Source organism: Podarcis bocagei (assembly GCF_964188305.1).
Source record: "Podarcis bocagei genome assembly, chromosome: 6".
NCBI lineage: Eukaryota > Metazoa > Chordata > Lepidosauria > Squamata > Lacertidae > Podarcis > Podarcis bocagei.
Genome location: NC_138130.1, coordinates 98,961,312 through 98,976,453, shown reverse-complemented (window position 1 = coordinate 98,976,453; position 15,142 = coordinate 98,961,312). Strand labels below are relative to the sequence as shown.

Genomic DNA, 15,142 nt, shown 5'->3' with positions numbered 1-15,142 from the left:
CAGTATTGGCATGTAGTCTCTCCCAGCCACTATGTTCACAAAAACTGGCATTCCTGGAGATCACAATGCCATTCGTCCCTTCAGCAAAGCGGAAACCTTTTCCCAGCTCCTGGTAACCCACAAACACTAACTGTTTGGTCTTAGGATCTCCCTTCTTTCTCATTTGTTTCGGAATTAATACCCAGGCTTTTGATCCAAACACATGCAAATGGTCAATTTTAGGTTTTTTCTGAAACAATTTAAAGTATGGGGTTGTACCTATTGTTTGATGGAAGAGCCTGTTTTGGAGATAACACGCGGTGAGCATGCTCTCCCCCCAATAAGACATGGGTAAATCAGCATCATCAAGCATGGCAAACATCATATCTTGTAAAGATCTGTTTTTTCGCTCTGCAACACCATTCTCCTCTGGGGAAAAAACGTTCGTTTTTCTATGCCCAATGCCACGCTTTTGTAACCAATCTTTAAAGGCATTTGACATAAATTCGCCACCTCTGTCTGTCTGAATCCTTTTGAGTTTAACAGACAGGAATCTTTCCACAGATGCCACCCAGCCTTTAAACTTAGTGAACACGTCACCCTTATTTTTCATGGGAAAAACCCAAGAATAACGCGTGGCGTCATCCACAATTGTTAGTGAAAAACGCGATCCACCCCTGCTTACAGCAAATGGACCAATTACGTCCATGTGAACCAGCTGTAGCGGTGACTCACTAACTCTGTCACTTCTGGGGTAAGAGACTCTGTGGGTTTTAACCTTTTTACACACATTACAATCAAGGTACTTGTTACAACTCTTTAAATTACCCCCATCAGCCAATTCAGACATTTTTAGTACACTTTTCCAGCAAGCATGCCCCATTTTCCTATGCAATAAGTGCACACAGTTGTCATGTATAGCTTTGTTAGCAGGCTGAGATTTACTGACTACTGCTGCAACTTGAGATCCTGCTTTAAGCCAAAACAAGCCTCCCTCTGACTTAGCAGTGCCTAAAATCTCACCAGCCTTCTTAATAATGCAACTGTCTCCTTCAAAATACACTTTAAACCCAGCTTTTAGCAAACAATCTACAGACATCAGATTGCTCCTTAATGACGGCACACAAAGTACATTTTGCAGGCATTCACGAAGACAAGGAACAAAAACTGCACCCCCCGAAATCACTTCGGAAGTACTTCCGTCTGCTAGAGCCACCTGGCTGCGCTGTGCTGAGTTCTTGGAAACAAACAATTCATCTGAATTCACGATGTGGCGAGACGCTCCCGAATCGACCACCCAGACCGCTTGTTTCTCATCAGCAATCTTGACCTCGCCGGTCACCAGCTGAGCCGACTGTTTTCGTTTGAAGAATTTCCTTTTACGCTGCTGCTGCTGCTGATCTCGTCTCTGCTCCTGCACCGGCAACTGAGACTTGACCAACACCGGACATTGTCGTTTTAGATGCGCTGAAGACCCACATCGGAAACAACGCCTAACAGCAAACGCTGACTCCTCACCAGTACGTTGCTCTTGCTTCACCTCTGGCACGGCATGAGAACTCCTTCCAAACCGCCCACCTGTAGAAGCCTCTGCAGCCAACGACCTTTCTTGCCTCTTCTGCCATTCTTCAATCAAACGCCCAGTAACGTAACTGACTGATAAATCACGCTCCTGTATGCCTTCTAGAGACAAAACTAAATTATCCCAGCTTTCCGGGAGAGAACTCAAAATAATAGCCACCTTCTCCTGCTGGTCTAACGCACAGTCTCTTTCCTGTAGCGCAGAAAACTTTAACTGTAAACTGTGTAGGTGTTCCTGCATTGTAACCCCAGGCTGTAACATTGCCTTGTACAATGCCTTGCGAATGAACAGCTTGGAAACCGCTGTCTCACGCACATGGAGTTCTTTAAGTGCTTGCCACACACCTCTAGCTGTCTTGATTCCCCTCACATACGGCAACTGGGAATCTTCCAGCCCCAAGACAATTGTGGCCCTTGCTCTTTGGTCTTTATCGAGGTCTTCATCATCAGGCTTCGTAGGAAACTTACTCACCACTTGCCAGAGACGATCCCTCTGCAGCACTGCCTGCATGCGTTCCGACCACAGCAAGTAATTGGAGTCATTCAGACGCTCAAAAGCCATCTGAACTGGTTGTGAGGCCATCTTGAGAGCGATGTCCCTGGAACCCGGAACCAGCTACTCACGACCACCGAGAGAGAAAACAGGAACCACAGCACCCAGCACTCACACGCTGCAGCTGTTGTCCTTGAGTCCGCTGTGTCACCAGCTCACCACGGTCAGGAACCAGCCAGGAACAACAACTTCTGGAACTACTGGAACCAACGCCGTTGATGCTGACACCACCGCAACTCAGGCTGGCAGCACAATGCCCATAACCTCATGGAACTTTGGAGTGTCAGGCATAGCCCTACTGGCTTTAGCCCAAACGTAGCAGAGTTTTCCTGCACAGCAAAGAAGCTAGTTGCGGCGGTAATGACTAGTCAGCTAGACTCAGAATAACTATTTACAAGGATTTATTAAAAGGAAAAAAAAAAACCAGCAGAGTTTCTGCATACAAATAAAAGCAAAATAAACCCTCTCTTTCTCTCTCTCAAAACCATACACAGCACTTCTAACTCCTAACACACCTCACATCAAACTGTGCTAGCAATCCCTAGATAACAGAGTTGAGTGCTGCTCGTTAACCAATCAGAGTGAGTAGTTTCTAGGTCAAGCAGACCTGGGCTTTCTGCCAAGAGTAAATTGACTCCAGCTTGAGTTAATTGGTGAAGCTAGAATCTGCAAGTTTCCCACGAGAACCAATTAACAGAAACTGAAACCGAAACTGAACAGAAGGTCCTTCAGCCCACTCAATATTTGTGGGTTGGGGGCCAAGCTGGGCTAGATTACACTCCCTCTGGAGGAGGGGGTACATGGTTTAGGGGTACTTCTGGACCCTCGGCTGCCGCTTGGGGGTCAGGTGGCCACAGCAGCCCAGCTGTGCCCCTATTTGGACAGGGATAGCCTAACTACTTCTGTCTATGCTCTGGCAACCTCTTGGTTAGAGTAAAGGTAAAGGGACCCCTGACCATTGGGTCCAGTCGTGGCCAACTCTGGGGTTGCGGCGCTCATCTCGCTTTATTGGCCGAGGGAGCCAGCGTACAGCTTCCTGGTCATGTGGCCAGCATGACCAAGCCGCTTCTGGTGAACCAGAGCAGCGCACGGAAACGCCATTTACCTTTTGTGACTGTGTGGAACCCAGTTCAGCTACTGATTGATTAATTAATTGATTGTGTGACCGCAGTACATTCTTTATTGCTTTCATTTTATGGATCAATGGTCTCGTTCGATAATGAAATTCATGTTAAAGGTAAAGGGACCCCTGACCATTAGGTCCAGTCGTGACCGACTCTGGGGTTGAGGCGCTCATCTCGCTTTATTGGCCAAGGGAGCCAGCGTACAGCTTCCAGGTCATGTGGCCAGCATGACTAAGCCGCTTTTGGCAAACCAGAGCAGCGCACAGAAACGCTGTTTACCTTCCCGCCGGAGCGGTACCTAATGATCTACTTGCACTTTGACGTGCTTTCGAACTGCTAGGTTGGCAGGAACAGGGACCGAGCAACGGGAGCTCACCCCATCACGGGGATTCGAACTGCCGACCTTCTGATTGGCAAGTCCTAGGCTCTGTGGTTTAACCCATGTCCCTTAACCTCTTGGTTAGACTACTGCAATGCATTATACTTGGGACGGCCCCTGAAGACAGTCTGGTGCAGAATTCGGCGGCTAGTCTGTTCACTGGGACAAGACGGTTTGAGCACCAATCCCGGTTTGACTAAACTGGCAGCCAATTGGTTTCCGGACCCGATTCAAAGTGCTGGTTTTGACCTATAAAGCCTGAAACGGCTCAGGACCGCAATACCTCAAGGACCGCCTCTCCCCATATGAACCGACCCGGCCCCTGCGACCATCATCTGTGGCCCTTCATTGTGTGCCTCCTCCAGGAAAGGTCCAGAGGGTGGCAACATGGGCGCCATCATTATATAACTTTGGGTGCCAAGCAAAAACATTTCTCTCTCCAGGGCTTGGGCTAGTTAAATAATCTATTGCCTTTTCATCATGTGTGGAGGGGGGTATTGTTTTCCTTGTTATGCATTTCTGCATTTTTATACTGTGAACCGCACCGCGATCCTCGGATAAAGGGCAGCATATTAATTTAATATAGAAATAGTAAGGAAATACTATACAAGGTATGTTTTTGATGTACGAAGCCCTACATAGCTTGGGAGGGGCAAAATATTCCCACATATCCAACCGATTGCTGTGTTTTGCATAAGTGCAGCCCATGGCTACCATTCTATCAGGAAGGTCTGATCCTCATGATGTCAGAATTGGGTCTTCTGATATGATGGTTCCTGTACTAATAGGATCTCTCTCCTATTAGTATCAGAGGGGGTGCTTTCTCTATCAGCTTTTCAAGCCCTGTTAAAGGCATTCCTCTTTCAACAAGCCTTCTAAAACACTTATCCCCGTTGGCATCTAACTTGGAACTACAGTCGCATCTTGGAAGCTGAACGGAATCCATTCGACTTCCAAAACGTTCAGAAACCAAAGCACAGCTTCTGATTGGCTGCAGGAAGCTCTTGCAGCCAATTGGAAGCCGCAGAAGCCCCATCAGACTTCAGCTTCCAAAAATAGTTTGCAAACCGGAACAGTCACTTCCGGGTTTGCAATGTTCAGGAGCCAAAACGTCCGGGAACTAAGCTGTTTGACTTCCAAGGTACGACTGAATACTGATTTTGTGTCCGTGCGGTTGCTTTTTAAAAAAAAATATATCTATTTTTTTTTAATTGTTTTCCAATAAGCAAGATGTTATATATTTAACTGTATTATACATATATCGAAAATCACTTTGGGGGTGCCTCACGGGAAGCAATTCCTTCGGAAAGACTTTATTGATGTCCACATCTCCCTTTCTGGCCTCTCTCAAAGTCGCTGCTTATGTCTGAGTAAATATGTCGGCTCCAAACATATTTACTTGAGCCGCAAGTTCTCTCGCTTTAAAATAAAAATTGCACCCAAGGAGGTGTCTTGAGGATTCTAGCCTCAATTAGAATTCTAGCTCAAGATTGCAACTTAAACCCAAGAGTAAACAATCTTGACTTGCTGCTAAAAATATGCAGAGGGTTTGTTTGATTTCTTCACGACTGAAGAAACAGCAATGAGATGTTTTCCTGATCTGACTTGCCGAAGCCACATCTCCTGCCGTTAGAAGAGTTTGCATTTTAAATGGGAATGTGGCTGGCAGACATTCAACAGGTTAGGCATTTCCCAGCATAGAGATGCAGCGGTGTCGAAGCTTCACCTGTTGAGCTTTGGCCTGTCGCAGAAAGAGCCCTGCCAGAAAAAGAAGGGTGCAAAACCAGGGTGGCAAGGGGCAACAGAGGTGCCTTGAGGCAGGGCTCTGTCAAATGATCCGAAGTATAAAAAAACTGGCATTGATCTAACCTTTTTTAAAAAATTTATTTATTTATTTATTTATTTATTTATACATACCCCGCCCATCTGGCTGGGCTTCCCCAGCCACTCTGGGCGGCTTCTAACAAAATATTAAAATACAGTGGTGCCTCGCAAGACGAAAAGAATCCGTTCTGTGATTCTCTTCGTCTAGCGGTTTTTTCGTCTTGCGAAGCAAGCCCATTGACGGATTAGCAGATTAGCGGCATATCTGCTGATCGGATCAGCTGACAAGCGGCTTAGCGGCTTAGAAAAAAGGGGGGGAGGAAAAAAGCCCAGCAGGAACTCGCAAGACATTGTCGTCTTGCGAAGCAAGCCCATAGGAAATTCGTTTTGCGAAGCACCTCCAAAACGGAAAACTCTTTCGACTAGCGAGTTTTCCATCTTGCGAGGCATTTGTCTTGCGGGGCACCACTGTACAGTAATGCATCAAACATTAAAAGCTTCCCTAAACAGGGCTGCCTTCAGATGTCTTCTAAAAGTCTGGTAGTTGTTCTTCTCTTTGACATCTGCTGGGAGGGCGTTCCACAGGGAGGGCGCCACCACCGAGAAGGCTCTCTGCCTGGTTCCCTGTAACTTGGCTTCTCGCAGTGAGGGAACAGCCAGAAGGCCTTCAGAGCTGGACTTCAGCGTCCGGGCAGAACGATGGGGGTGGAGACGCTCCTTCAGATATTTAAGTTGTGGAGCTTTTTTTAGTAAGCCAAAGATGTTGAGCTTTTTTTTAGTAAGCCAAAGTTGGGGGGGGTTGCTTTTTTGTAAGAAGATCACTGCGGGGCCAGAGATCAACCAGGATGTACCAGGAACACCCGGCGATCTACCAGTAGATCGCTATCTACCTGTTGGACATGCCTGGACTAGATGATCCCTGGAGTCCCTTCCAATTCTGCAATTCTGCGACACGATTCCGAGACTCTAGAAACACAGAATCCTAGAAAGGTGGGGTTGGAGGGGAACCCAAAGGTCTCTAGTCCAACACCCGGCAACACAGGGAATCGCAGTCACCCAACCTCTGCTTCAAAACATCCTCTTGGAAGAGCAGCGGTTTCACGGGGAGCAATTCTCAAATGAAATCAATGAGTGAACAAAAGACAACAATGAAGCCAGCGTACTTTTGTCTCCCGGTAAGATGGAACGGTAAAAGCGGTCCCTCTTCTTCTTCTCTTCCGGATTAGGAGGCAAAGGTTTGGAGCCGTGGTTCAAGGGTCCCGCCTCTTTGCTCCCGCTGCCTATCATCGTGCTGGTGTTCCTCATTGGAGGAGCTGGGGGCTTGTCTTCTGCTTCTAGGCCATTATTGGACATCTTCAGCGACGACAGCTACAGCTAGGATCAAAAGAAACACGGGGTTTGGACACGGTCAATTGAGGCGCACGGAAAACAGGCAGAGGAGGGTATACTGTATTTTTCCATGTACAGTCATAAAGGTAAAGGGAACCCTGACCATTAGGTTCAGTCATAGCCGACTCTGGGGTTGCGGCACTCATCTCGCTTTATTGGCCGAGGGAGCCGGCGTACAGCTTCCGGGTCATGTGGCCAGCATGACTAAGCCGCTTCTGGCGAACCAGAGCAGTGCACGGAAACGCCGTTTACATTCCCACTGGAGCGGTACCTATTTATCTACTTGCACTTTGACGTGCTTTCGAACTGCTAGGTTGGCAGGAGCAGGGGCTGAGCAACGGGAGCTCACCCCATCGCGGGGATTCGAACCGCCAACCTTCTGATCGGCAAGTCCTAGGCTCTGTGGTTTAACCTACAGCGCCACCCGCGCCCCTATGTACAGTCATACCTTGGGTTAAATATGTACATAGGTAGGTACAGTCATACCTCGGGTTAAATATGCTTTGAGATGAATATTTTCGGGTTGCGCTCCGCGGCGACCCAGAAGTAACGGAGCGCGTTCCTTCCAGGTTTCGCCACTCGCACATGCGCAGGTGCTCAAAATGACGTCACCACATGCGCGGGAGTGGCGAATCGCGGGCGTGGGTTGCATTCACTTCAGGATGCAAACGGGGCCCCGGAACGGATATTCTGAACGAAACAGTGGATGTATGATTTTTGTGGTTCATGCTGTGGTGATTTGAAGGTGAGTTTGGGGTAGCCCAATGCAAAAAAACCTGAGAATCCATGTGGTTCCGTGCTTTGTACCCAGGTTTTTGCGCCACTGCAACCCCACAAAACTAGCGTCCCTTATCTCCCTTCCCGATCGCTTGCGATCAGTGGCTTTGTTTCAGCATCCACTTCCCTCTTTCCAAAAAAAAAAGCATGATTTGCTTTTTGCCCCTGGGCAATTCGGCTCCAGGGACCATGCATTCGCTCCATAAGACGCAGAGACATTTCCCCTTACTTTTTAGGAAGAAAAAAGTGTCTTATGGAATCAAAAATACGATACTTCTTCACACAGCACTTAGTTCAACTATGGAACTCGCTGCTACAGCAGGCAGCGACGGCTGCCAACTTGGAGGCTTTAAAAGAGGATTAAATGAATTAATAGACAGACTTACATATCTGAGTTCCTTTCCCCCCAGTAATAATTTTTATTAATTTTCAATTTCAATAATCCAGTGCTTTTTTTCTTAAAAAATTATGTTTAGGTGTACTCTCATTTTCCTACTCATATTGAAACACTGCCCCCTCAATGAGGTCAAACTTAGATTCACAAAATGTTTAGGGGTATGCGTACCCCCAGAAAAAAGCACTGCAATAATCCAATAAAAGTCTCAATATGTTAATACCAAATTATAATACAATTAATAATGCCAATCTTTCAAATGCCAAATTATACAATTTATGCGGCCACCCGCATGCTAGAGTTTGATTATTTACATAATTTCTGCGTTCCATAATCTTATTGCGATTACACACCATTCAGAAAAACAAACCCTTATACCACAGCTACAATTTTAGCGATTTCCATTCACATTAACACATTAAATGATTTATAACCCTATAGGCGAAGCATTCATACTCTGTCTTTATTCTTCTTGTTCTGTCCATAGTGTTTCTTCCTGTCTTTGTACTATATTTGTGTGTGTGTATACAGTGGTACCTCAGGTTACATACGCTTCAGGTTACAGACTCCGCTAACCCAGAAATAATGCTTCAGGTTAAGAACTTTGCTTCAGGATGAGAACAGAAATCGAGCTCCGGCAGCGTGGCAGCAGCAGGAGGCCCAATTAGCTAAAGTGGTGCTTCAGGTTAAGAACAGTTTCAGGTTAAGAACGGACCTCCGGAACGAATTAAGTACTTAACCCGAGGTACCACTGTATATATGTGTGTGTGTGTGTGTGTGTATCTGAGTGGCTGAAGAGGACCTCAGGCTAGAGAAAGGTGAGGAAGAAGATGTTAAAACATACAGCTCAACCGTCCTGATTTAAGTGGGATATCCTGGAATTACAGAAGCCATTCCTGGCTTCTGACTGGATCCCAGAATGTTTTTTTGTTCCAGCGCTCTGGTGAGTCTGCTGGGTCTCATGGGACCAAAAAAAATCTGAGCATCCCAATTTGGATCACTCGGATGTTGATGGGTACGGTAAAGTAAAAGGCAAAAGGTAAAGGACTCCTGGTCAGTTAAGTCCAGTCAAAGGTGACTACAGGGTTGCGGCACTCATCTCGCTTTCAGGCGGAGGGAGCCGGCATTTGTTCGCAGACAGCTTTCCGGGTCATGTGGCCAGCAGGACTAAACCGCTTCTGGTGCAACAGGATACTGTGACAGAAACCAGAGCGCACGGAAACGCCGTTTACCTTCCCGCCACAGTGGTACCTATTTATCTACCTGCACTGGTGTGCTTTCGAACTGCTAGGTTGGCAGGAGCTGGGACAGAACAATGGGAGCTAACCCTGTCGCGGGGATTCGAACTGCCGACCTTCTGATCAGCAAGTCCTAGGCTCTGTGGTTTGGCCCCCGCGCCACCTTTTACGTTATGGTAAGACAGACTTGCTAACTATCTGGCACCTTCTGTAGATTACTGCATTACCTGAGGAATCACCCTAAGGAAGCTGGAGTCACTGCATAAATACTTGCAACCGGGACTCATATTTTGGGTATATTAGCCCAGAGATCATAGGTCATTCAGTGCTTCCATCACCCGGCAGAGGACCAAGCCCTCTTCAGGGAAGTTTTTAATGTGTGACATTTTAATGCATTTTTAATCTTTGTTGGAAGCCACCCAGAGTGGCTGGGGAAGCCCAGCCAGATGTGTGGGGTACAAATAATAAATTATTATATATTATCACTTAGGAAGGATTCTCGGCACGATGAGGAGAAATCTGAAAACTGCCGCTCCCACCAAAACGGGAACCAGTGTAGGAAAGCATTCAGAGTGTGCCCCAAGGTCACGCAAACACAGCAATCTCAAATCAGATATGCAAAGCAGCCCGGTTTATTTTGCATAATTTGCTTTGCCTCTGCAGAACATGGCGGGGGGGGTGTGTGAAGGAGGCGGGAGAGAGAGAGGAAAACATCTAGGGAGAATGTCGGCGTTTGCTTACCTCTCACCCAGCTAGTTTGGCTCAGCCTTGCTGATGTTTTCCCCAAACATCAGAGCATAAAAGCCTCCACTGCCACAAGGTCAAAAACTTGCTTGAATTTAATGAACGCCATGGTTGTCGGAAGGACGCAGGTGGCGCTGTGGGTTAAACCACAGAGCCTAGGACTTGCTGATCAAAGGGTCAACGGTTCGAATCCCCATGACGAGGTGAGCTCTCATTGCTCGGTCCCTGCTCTTGCCAACCTAGCAGTTCGAAAGCACGTCAAAGTGCAAGTAGATAAATAGGCACCGCTCCAGCGGGAAGGTAAACGCTGTTTCCGTGCGCTGCTCTGGTTCGCCAGAAGCGGCTTAGTCATGCTGGCCACATGACCCAGAAGCTGTACGCCGGCTCCCTTGGCCAATAAAGCGAGATGAGTGCCGCAACGCCAGAGTCGGCCACGACTGGACCTAATGGTCAGGGGTCCCTTAACCTTTATGGTTGTCGGAACGCTGCATTCTAACACCAGGGATCCAAATTCCTTGCCTGTATTATGTGATGCCGTGAAACTAATTTTGCGTGTTTGTTTTTTGTGTGTTCCCTCACTGCGAAATGCGAGGTTACAGGGAACCAGGCAGAGGGCCTTCTCGGTGGTGGCGCCCTCCTGTGGAACGTCCTCCCTTCAGATGTCAAGGAAATAAACAACTATCTGACTTTTAGAAGACATCCGAAGGCAGCCCGGTTTAGGGAAGTTTTTAATGTTTGAGGTTTTAATGTGTTTTTAATATTCTGTTGGCAGCCGCCCAGAGTGGCTGGGGAGGCCTGGCCAGATGGGCGGGGTATAAGTAATATGGTATTATTATTGTTGTTATTATTATTATTATTATTATTATTATTATTATTATTATTATTATTTAATTAATTAATATTATTACCCTTATCTTTCCCTCCCCTTGTGGTTTTGATCTATGGGCTACTTTTAAAATGAGGCTGCATTTTAAATTGCATTTTAACCTGTATTTTAAATTGGTGGTCCCCCCCCCATTATGTTTTTATTGTAATTGTACTGGTGTTAGCCACCCTGAGCCCAGCTCTGGCGAGGGAGGGTGGGGTATAAATAAATTTGTTGTTGTTGTTGTTTTCACATATCCATGGCTGATGGGGAGGAATTAAGAGAGAAACTGTCTTAAATAAAAGAATCAGGTGTGTGCTACTTATGTAAGCTGCATTGCATTTATTCACATAACGAAAATGTATTTTGGATGGTTACAAGATGGGAAGAAGAGGCCTGTTGGATCAGGCCAATGCCCACCTAACTTTCTGTTCTCACTGCGGCCAACCGGATGGCTGAGGGGACCCCGTGAGCATGCAATGGGCAGGACATGGAGAGCATGACTAGTAGCCATCAATAGCACTATCCCCCGTGAACTTATCCACCCCTCTTTTAAAGCCAACCATTACTTCTTGTGGCAGTGAGTTCCACAGTTGAACTACGCGCCGCAGGAAGAAGTCTTTTCCTTTGCCTGTGCTGATCCTTCCGACAATCAGCTTCGTTGGGTGTCCAAAAGTTCTAGCGTTACGTCAGAAGTTTTCTCCCTAGTCTCCTTCTCCAAACCCATGCAAAATCTTATACACACACACACCCTTGCAAAATCCTAAAACACAGTACCAAAAGCTAGGGATACCTCTGTGTACTTCACCCAAGCTGGCATCCTACAGAATTCCAAGCTCAGAGTTGTCCATTCCTGATTTACCGGCGCAGGAGGCATTTTAAACGAGCGGCACCGTAATTGATTCTCAGCACCCGGAACATTTTTCTATTAGGAAATCCCCGCAGGAAGGGATTTGTTCACTGGGCAAAGTTCTCTCCCTGGCAAATGAAAGCATTCTCCAGCAAGCTCCGCTGTCCAGGTGGGTGTTTCAGACACCAACTTTCTCCCTCTCCTGCTGTTCACGCCCCTGGCTGCCAGCCACCTTAGACATTCCCCCAGCACGATCTCACGCCAGAGAAAAACGAAAACTGACAGCTGGAGGCACAGGTGGATTGGGGAAAGGGGAGACAGAGAAGCGGAGCTGCTTGAAAAGTTTCCGGGGAGTTCTCCTCGGCTGCATTTTAAAACGCGCTGTCGTGTTTGTCAATAAAATACATCACTTGTGACCATAGCTGTCAACTTTCAGATTTGAAAGTAATAATAATAATAATAATATATTTTATTTATATCCCGCCCTCCCCAGCCAAAGCCGGGCTCAGGGCGGCTAACAACAATAAAACAATATAAAAGTATAGCATAAACAACACTCTAAAATCATTCATCATAAAATTAATTAATTCAGGCCACTGGCAACCATTGGGCCAGAGCTCCGCGAGGGACCAGCAGCCTCGAAAATAAGGGATCAGCAGCCAAAATAAGGGATTTTCTGGGTACAGGTATGTTCAACTTCTGAGCCCCTCCGAGCCAAAGGCAGAAAGCCCAGCCAGCAGCCAAACGAAGCCTCAAGCGGTGGTTCCCACAGCACAGCAACCTGGCAAAGGGGATGAAGCAAAGAAAACCACCGTCACCTCTCCGCTGGGAAGTGCTGAGCAAAGGCGAGTCCCCAGCAACGCGGCCCATTTGATCGGCACAAGGCATGCAAGCTTCACCCCCAGTCGTTCTTAGACTCCTTATTGGGTGAGCAACGCAGCCAAGCAACACAGTTGGAGCCTCCCTCCTCCCTGGCCGGCAGGGAGGGAGGGAGAGGAGCTGCTTCCTTTGAAACCCGGGAAATTTAAGGGACATCATCAATAAGGGACAGCAGCGGGACACGGCGCTGGGATAAGGGACTGTCCCGCCAAATAAGGGACGGTTGACAGCTATGCTTGTGACATGGGGCGCTTCCGGACTGCCACACTTTTTGGGTGGGATTCAATCGGAGACCACAAAATTCAGGCGGAGCAGTGGATTTGGGGATGGAGAGTTGGGCAACAAATCCACTTCCCCAAAAAGATTGGACTTTCACTTTTAAGGGCAGTGAGGGTGGGGTAGAGGCACTGGAAAGTGTGAGGTGACACTTTGGCACAACATCGTCCAACCTCCCCCTGAACAATCAGACTGAATGCTCATTAAATAGCCGACATCGTCTAACGATGGAAGGTGAACCATGCCAGCAATTGCATGCAGTCTCAGAACTGCAAGGGAGTAAGGAACTTAAAAATGGGGTGGAATGGGGGTTATTAACAGGATAACAGGTTATTATCCCCCATCTCAGGGATGGCCACCTTTTTCCAGACCAGAGACATGCTTGGAAACGCCAGAAACTGCTGTGGGAATCACAAAAAATATTCAGTTCACGGAAGAAATATAGTGGTGATTCTCAGAACCTCTCCCCCAAACAGGAGGAAGAGGAGGAGGAGGAGGAGGAGGAGGAGGAGGAGGAGGAGGAGAAGAAGAAGAAAAAGAAGAAGAAGAAGAAGAAGAAGAAGAAGAAGAAGAAGAAGCAGAAGCTACCAGCCCTCGCTCCTCCACATGCACACAAAAGCAAAAATTTAACAATTCAGAAAGGCAAGGGGCCTTGGCAGGTGCTACTGGGTATCTGAAGGCTCTGTGGTACCTGTTTAGAACCCCAGGTCTATGAATATCAAGTCTTGACTTTGGACTTGCAGGTTGGCTATGCTTACATGAATAATGGCCATTAGTATACTTCTCTCCTTTGAAGTGAATGGATCTCTTTCTAAGCCATCACCTAGTCACAGGTAGGTGGCCGTGTTGGTCTGCCGTAGTCGAAACAAAATTAAAAAAATTCCTTCCAGTAGCACCCTAGAGACCAACTAAGTTTGTTATTGGTATGAGCTTTCGTGTGCATGCACGATACTTCTTCAGACACACTGAAAGAGAAGTCACCAGTCCCTTATATATAGTGAGAGGGTGGGGAGGGGTATTACAGTGGTGCCCTGCAAGATGAATGCCTCGCAAGACGGAAAAGTCACTAGACGAAAGAGTTTTCCGTTTTGGAGGTGCTTCGCAAAACGAATTTCCTATGGGCTTGCTTCGCAAGACAACAATGTCTTGCGAGTTCCTGCTGGTTTTTTTCCTCCCCCCCCCTTTTCTAAGCCGCTAAGCCGCTTATCAGCTGATCCGATCAGCAGATAAGCCGCTAAAAGCCGCTAATAGCGCTAATCCGCTAATCCGTCAATGGGCTTGCTTCGCAAGACGAAAAAACCGCTAGACGAAGAGAATCACAGAACGGATTCTTTTCGTCTTGTGAGGCACCACTGTACTCAGAAAGGTGGTGGGAATGGGTGATTGGCTGATAGGTGTGGTAAACCTGTTGACGACTGTTAATGACTGCAATTGGTCTTACAGGAAAAAGCAATGGTTGAGATGGCTAAAAATGTATATTTATGTTTATATTTATAAAATGGATATTTATATTTATCATGTATAATGAGATAAGAATCCAGTGTCTCTATTCAGGCCAGGTCTCTCCATGGTTTTAAGTTTGGTAATAAGTTGGTAATGAGTTGCAATTCAGCAACTTCTCTTTCCAGTCTATTTATGAAATTCTTTTGTAATAAAACCTGTTAACCCGATCTTTCTTAAAGTGCAGATACTGAGGATTAGCCCTGAGACCTTCTGCAAGCAGTGTTAGAAACTCAGATATATAAACTAGGTGCCAAACGACTCCTTAAACCAGGGTTACAGTCGCCAAAACAGAATGTCTAGTTGCCATTTTGGAGCCAGACAGCTCAAAAGTTGCATTTTTCAATATGAATTTGGTTCCTGAAATTTGTTCTGACTGTGCAGATAAAATATCAAGGATAGAAGGCTACAGGGTGTGTTTTTCGTGTGTGAAAACAGTCCCGAACCAAGGAACCCCAGGCATGCACCTCCAGATGGTAGAGGCACCAGGCGCCATCCTGGCACCCGGGCATCTTCACTTGGACCTGGTGCCTGGCGAATTTCGAACGCCGTCTGCAAACAAAGATACATTTCCCAACAAAAGGGGAATGGTTAAGTAAACTATGTGAGTACCTGGAGTTAGCAAAATTGACGGATTTAATAAGGCATAAACCCAAAACTATAATTCAGAAACAATGGGAATGCTTAAATGAATATCTATACAAGCAGGGCTCAAATGTGAAAGTTTGTTTGTGCTTAGACTAACCTTGTGAAGAATATGGAGAACATAAAAATTTGACTGATTATGAAA

General features: G+C 46.7%; 1 protein-coding gene across 2 annotated transcripts in view; it reads right to left on the bottom strand.

The window, feature by feature from the left end:
* The window catches only part of PAK1 (p21 (RAC1) activated kinase 1), a 118,074-nt gene that overhangs the window by 49,007 nt on the left and 53,925 nt on the right, over positions 1-15,142 (bottom strand). For both annotated transcript variants that reach the window (XM_081197395.1, XM_081197394.1), the window contains one exon: positions 6,604-6,814. In XM_081197395.1, coding sequence (XP_081053521.1) covers positions 6,604-6,793 — 190 coding nt within the window. In that variant the 5' untranslated portion in view covers positions 6,794-6,814. The remainder of the gene's footprint in view (positions 1-6,603; positions 6,815-15,142) is intronic.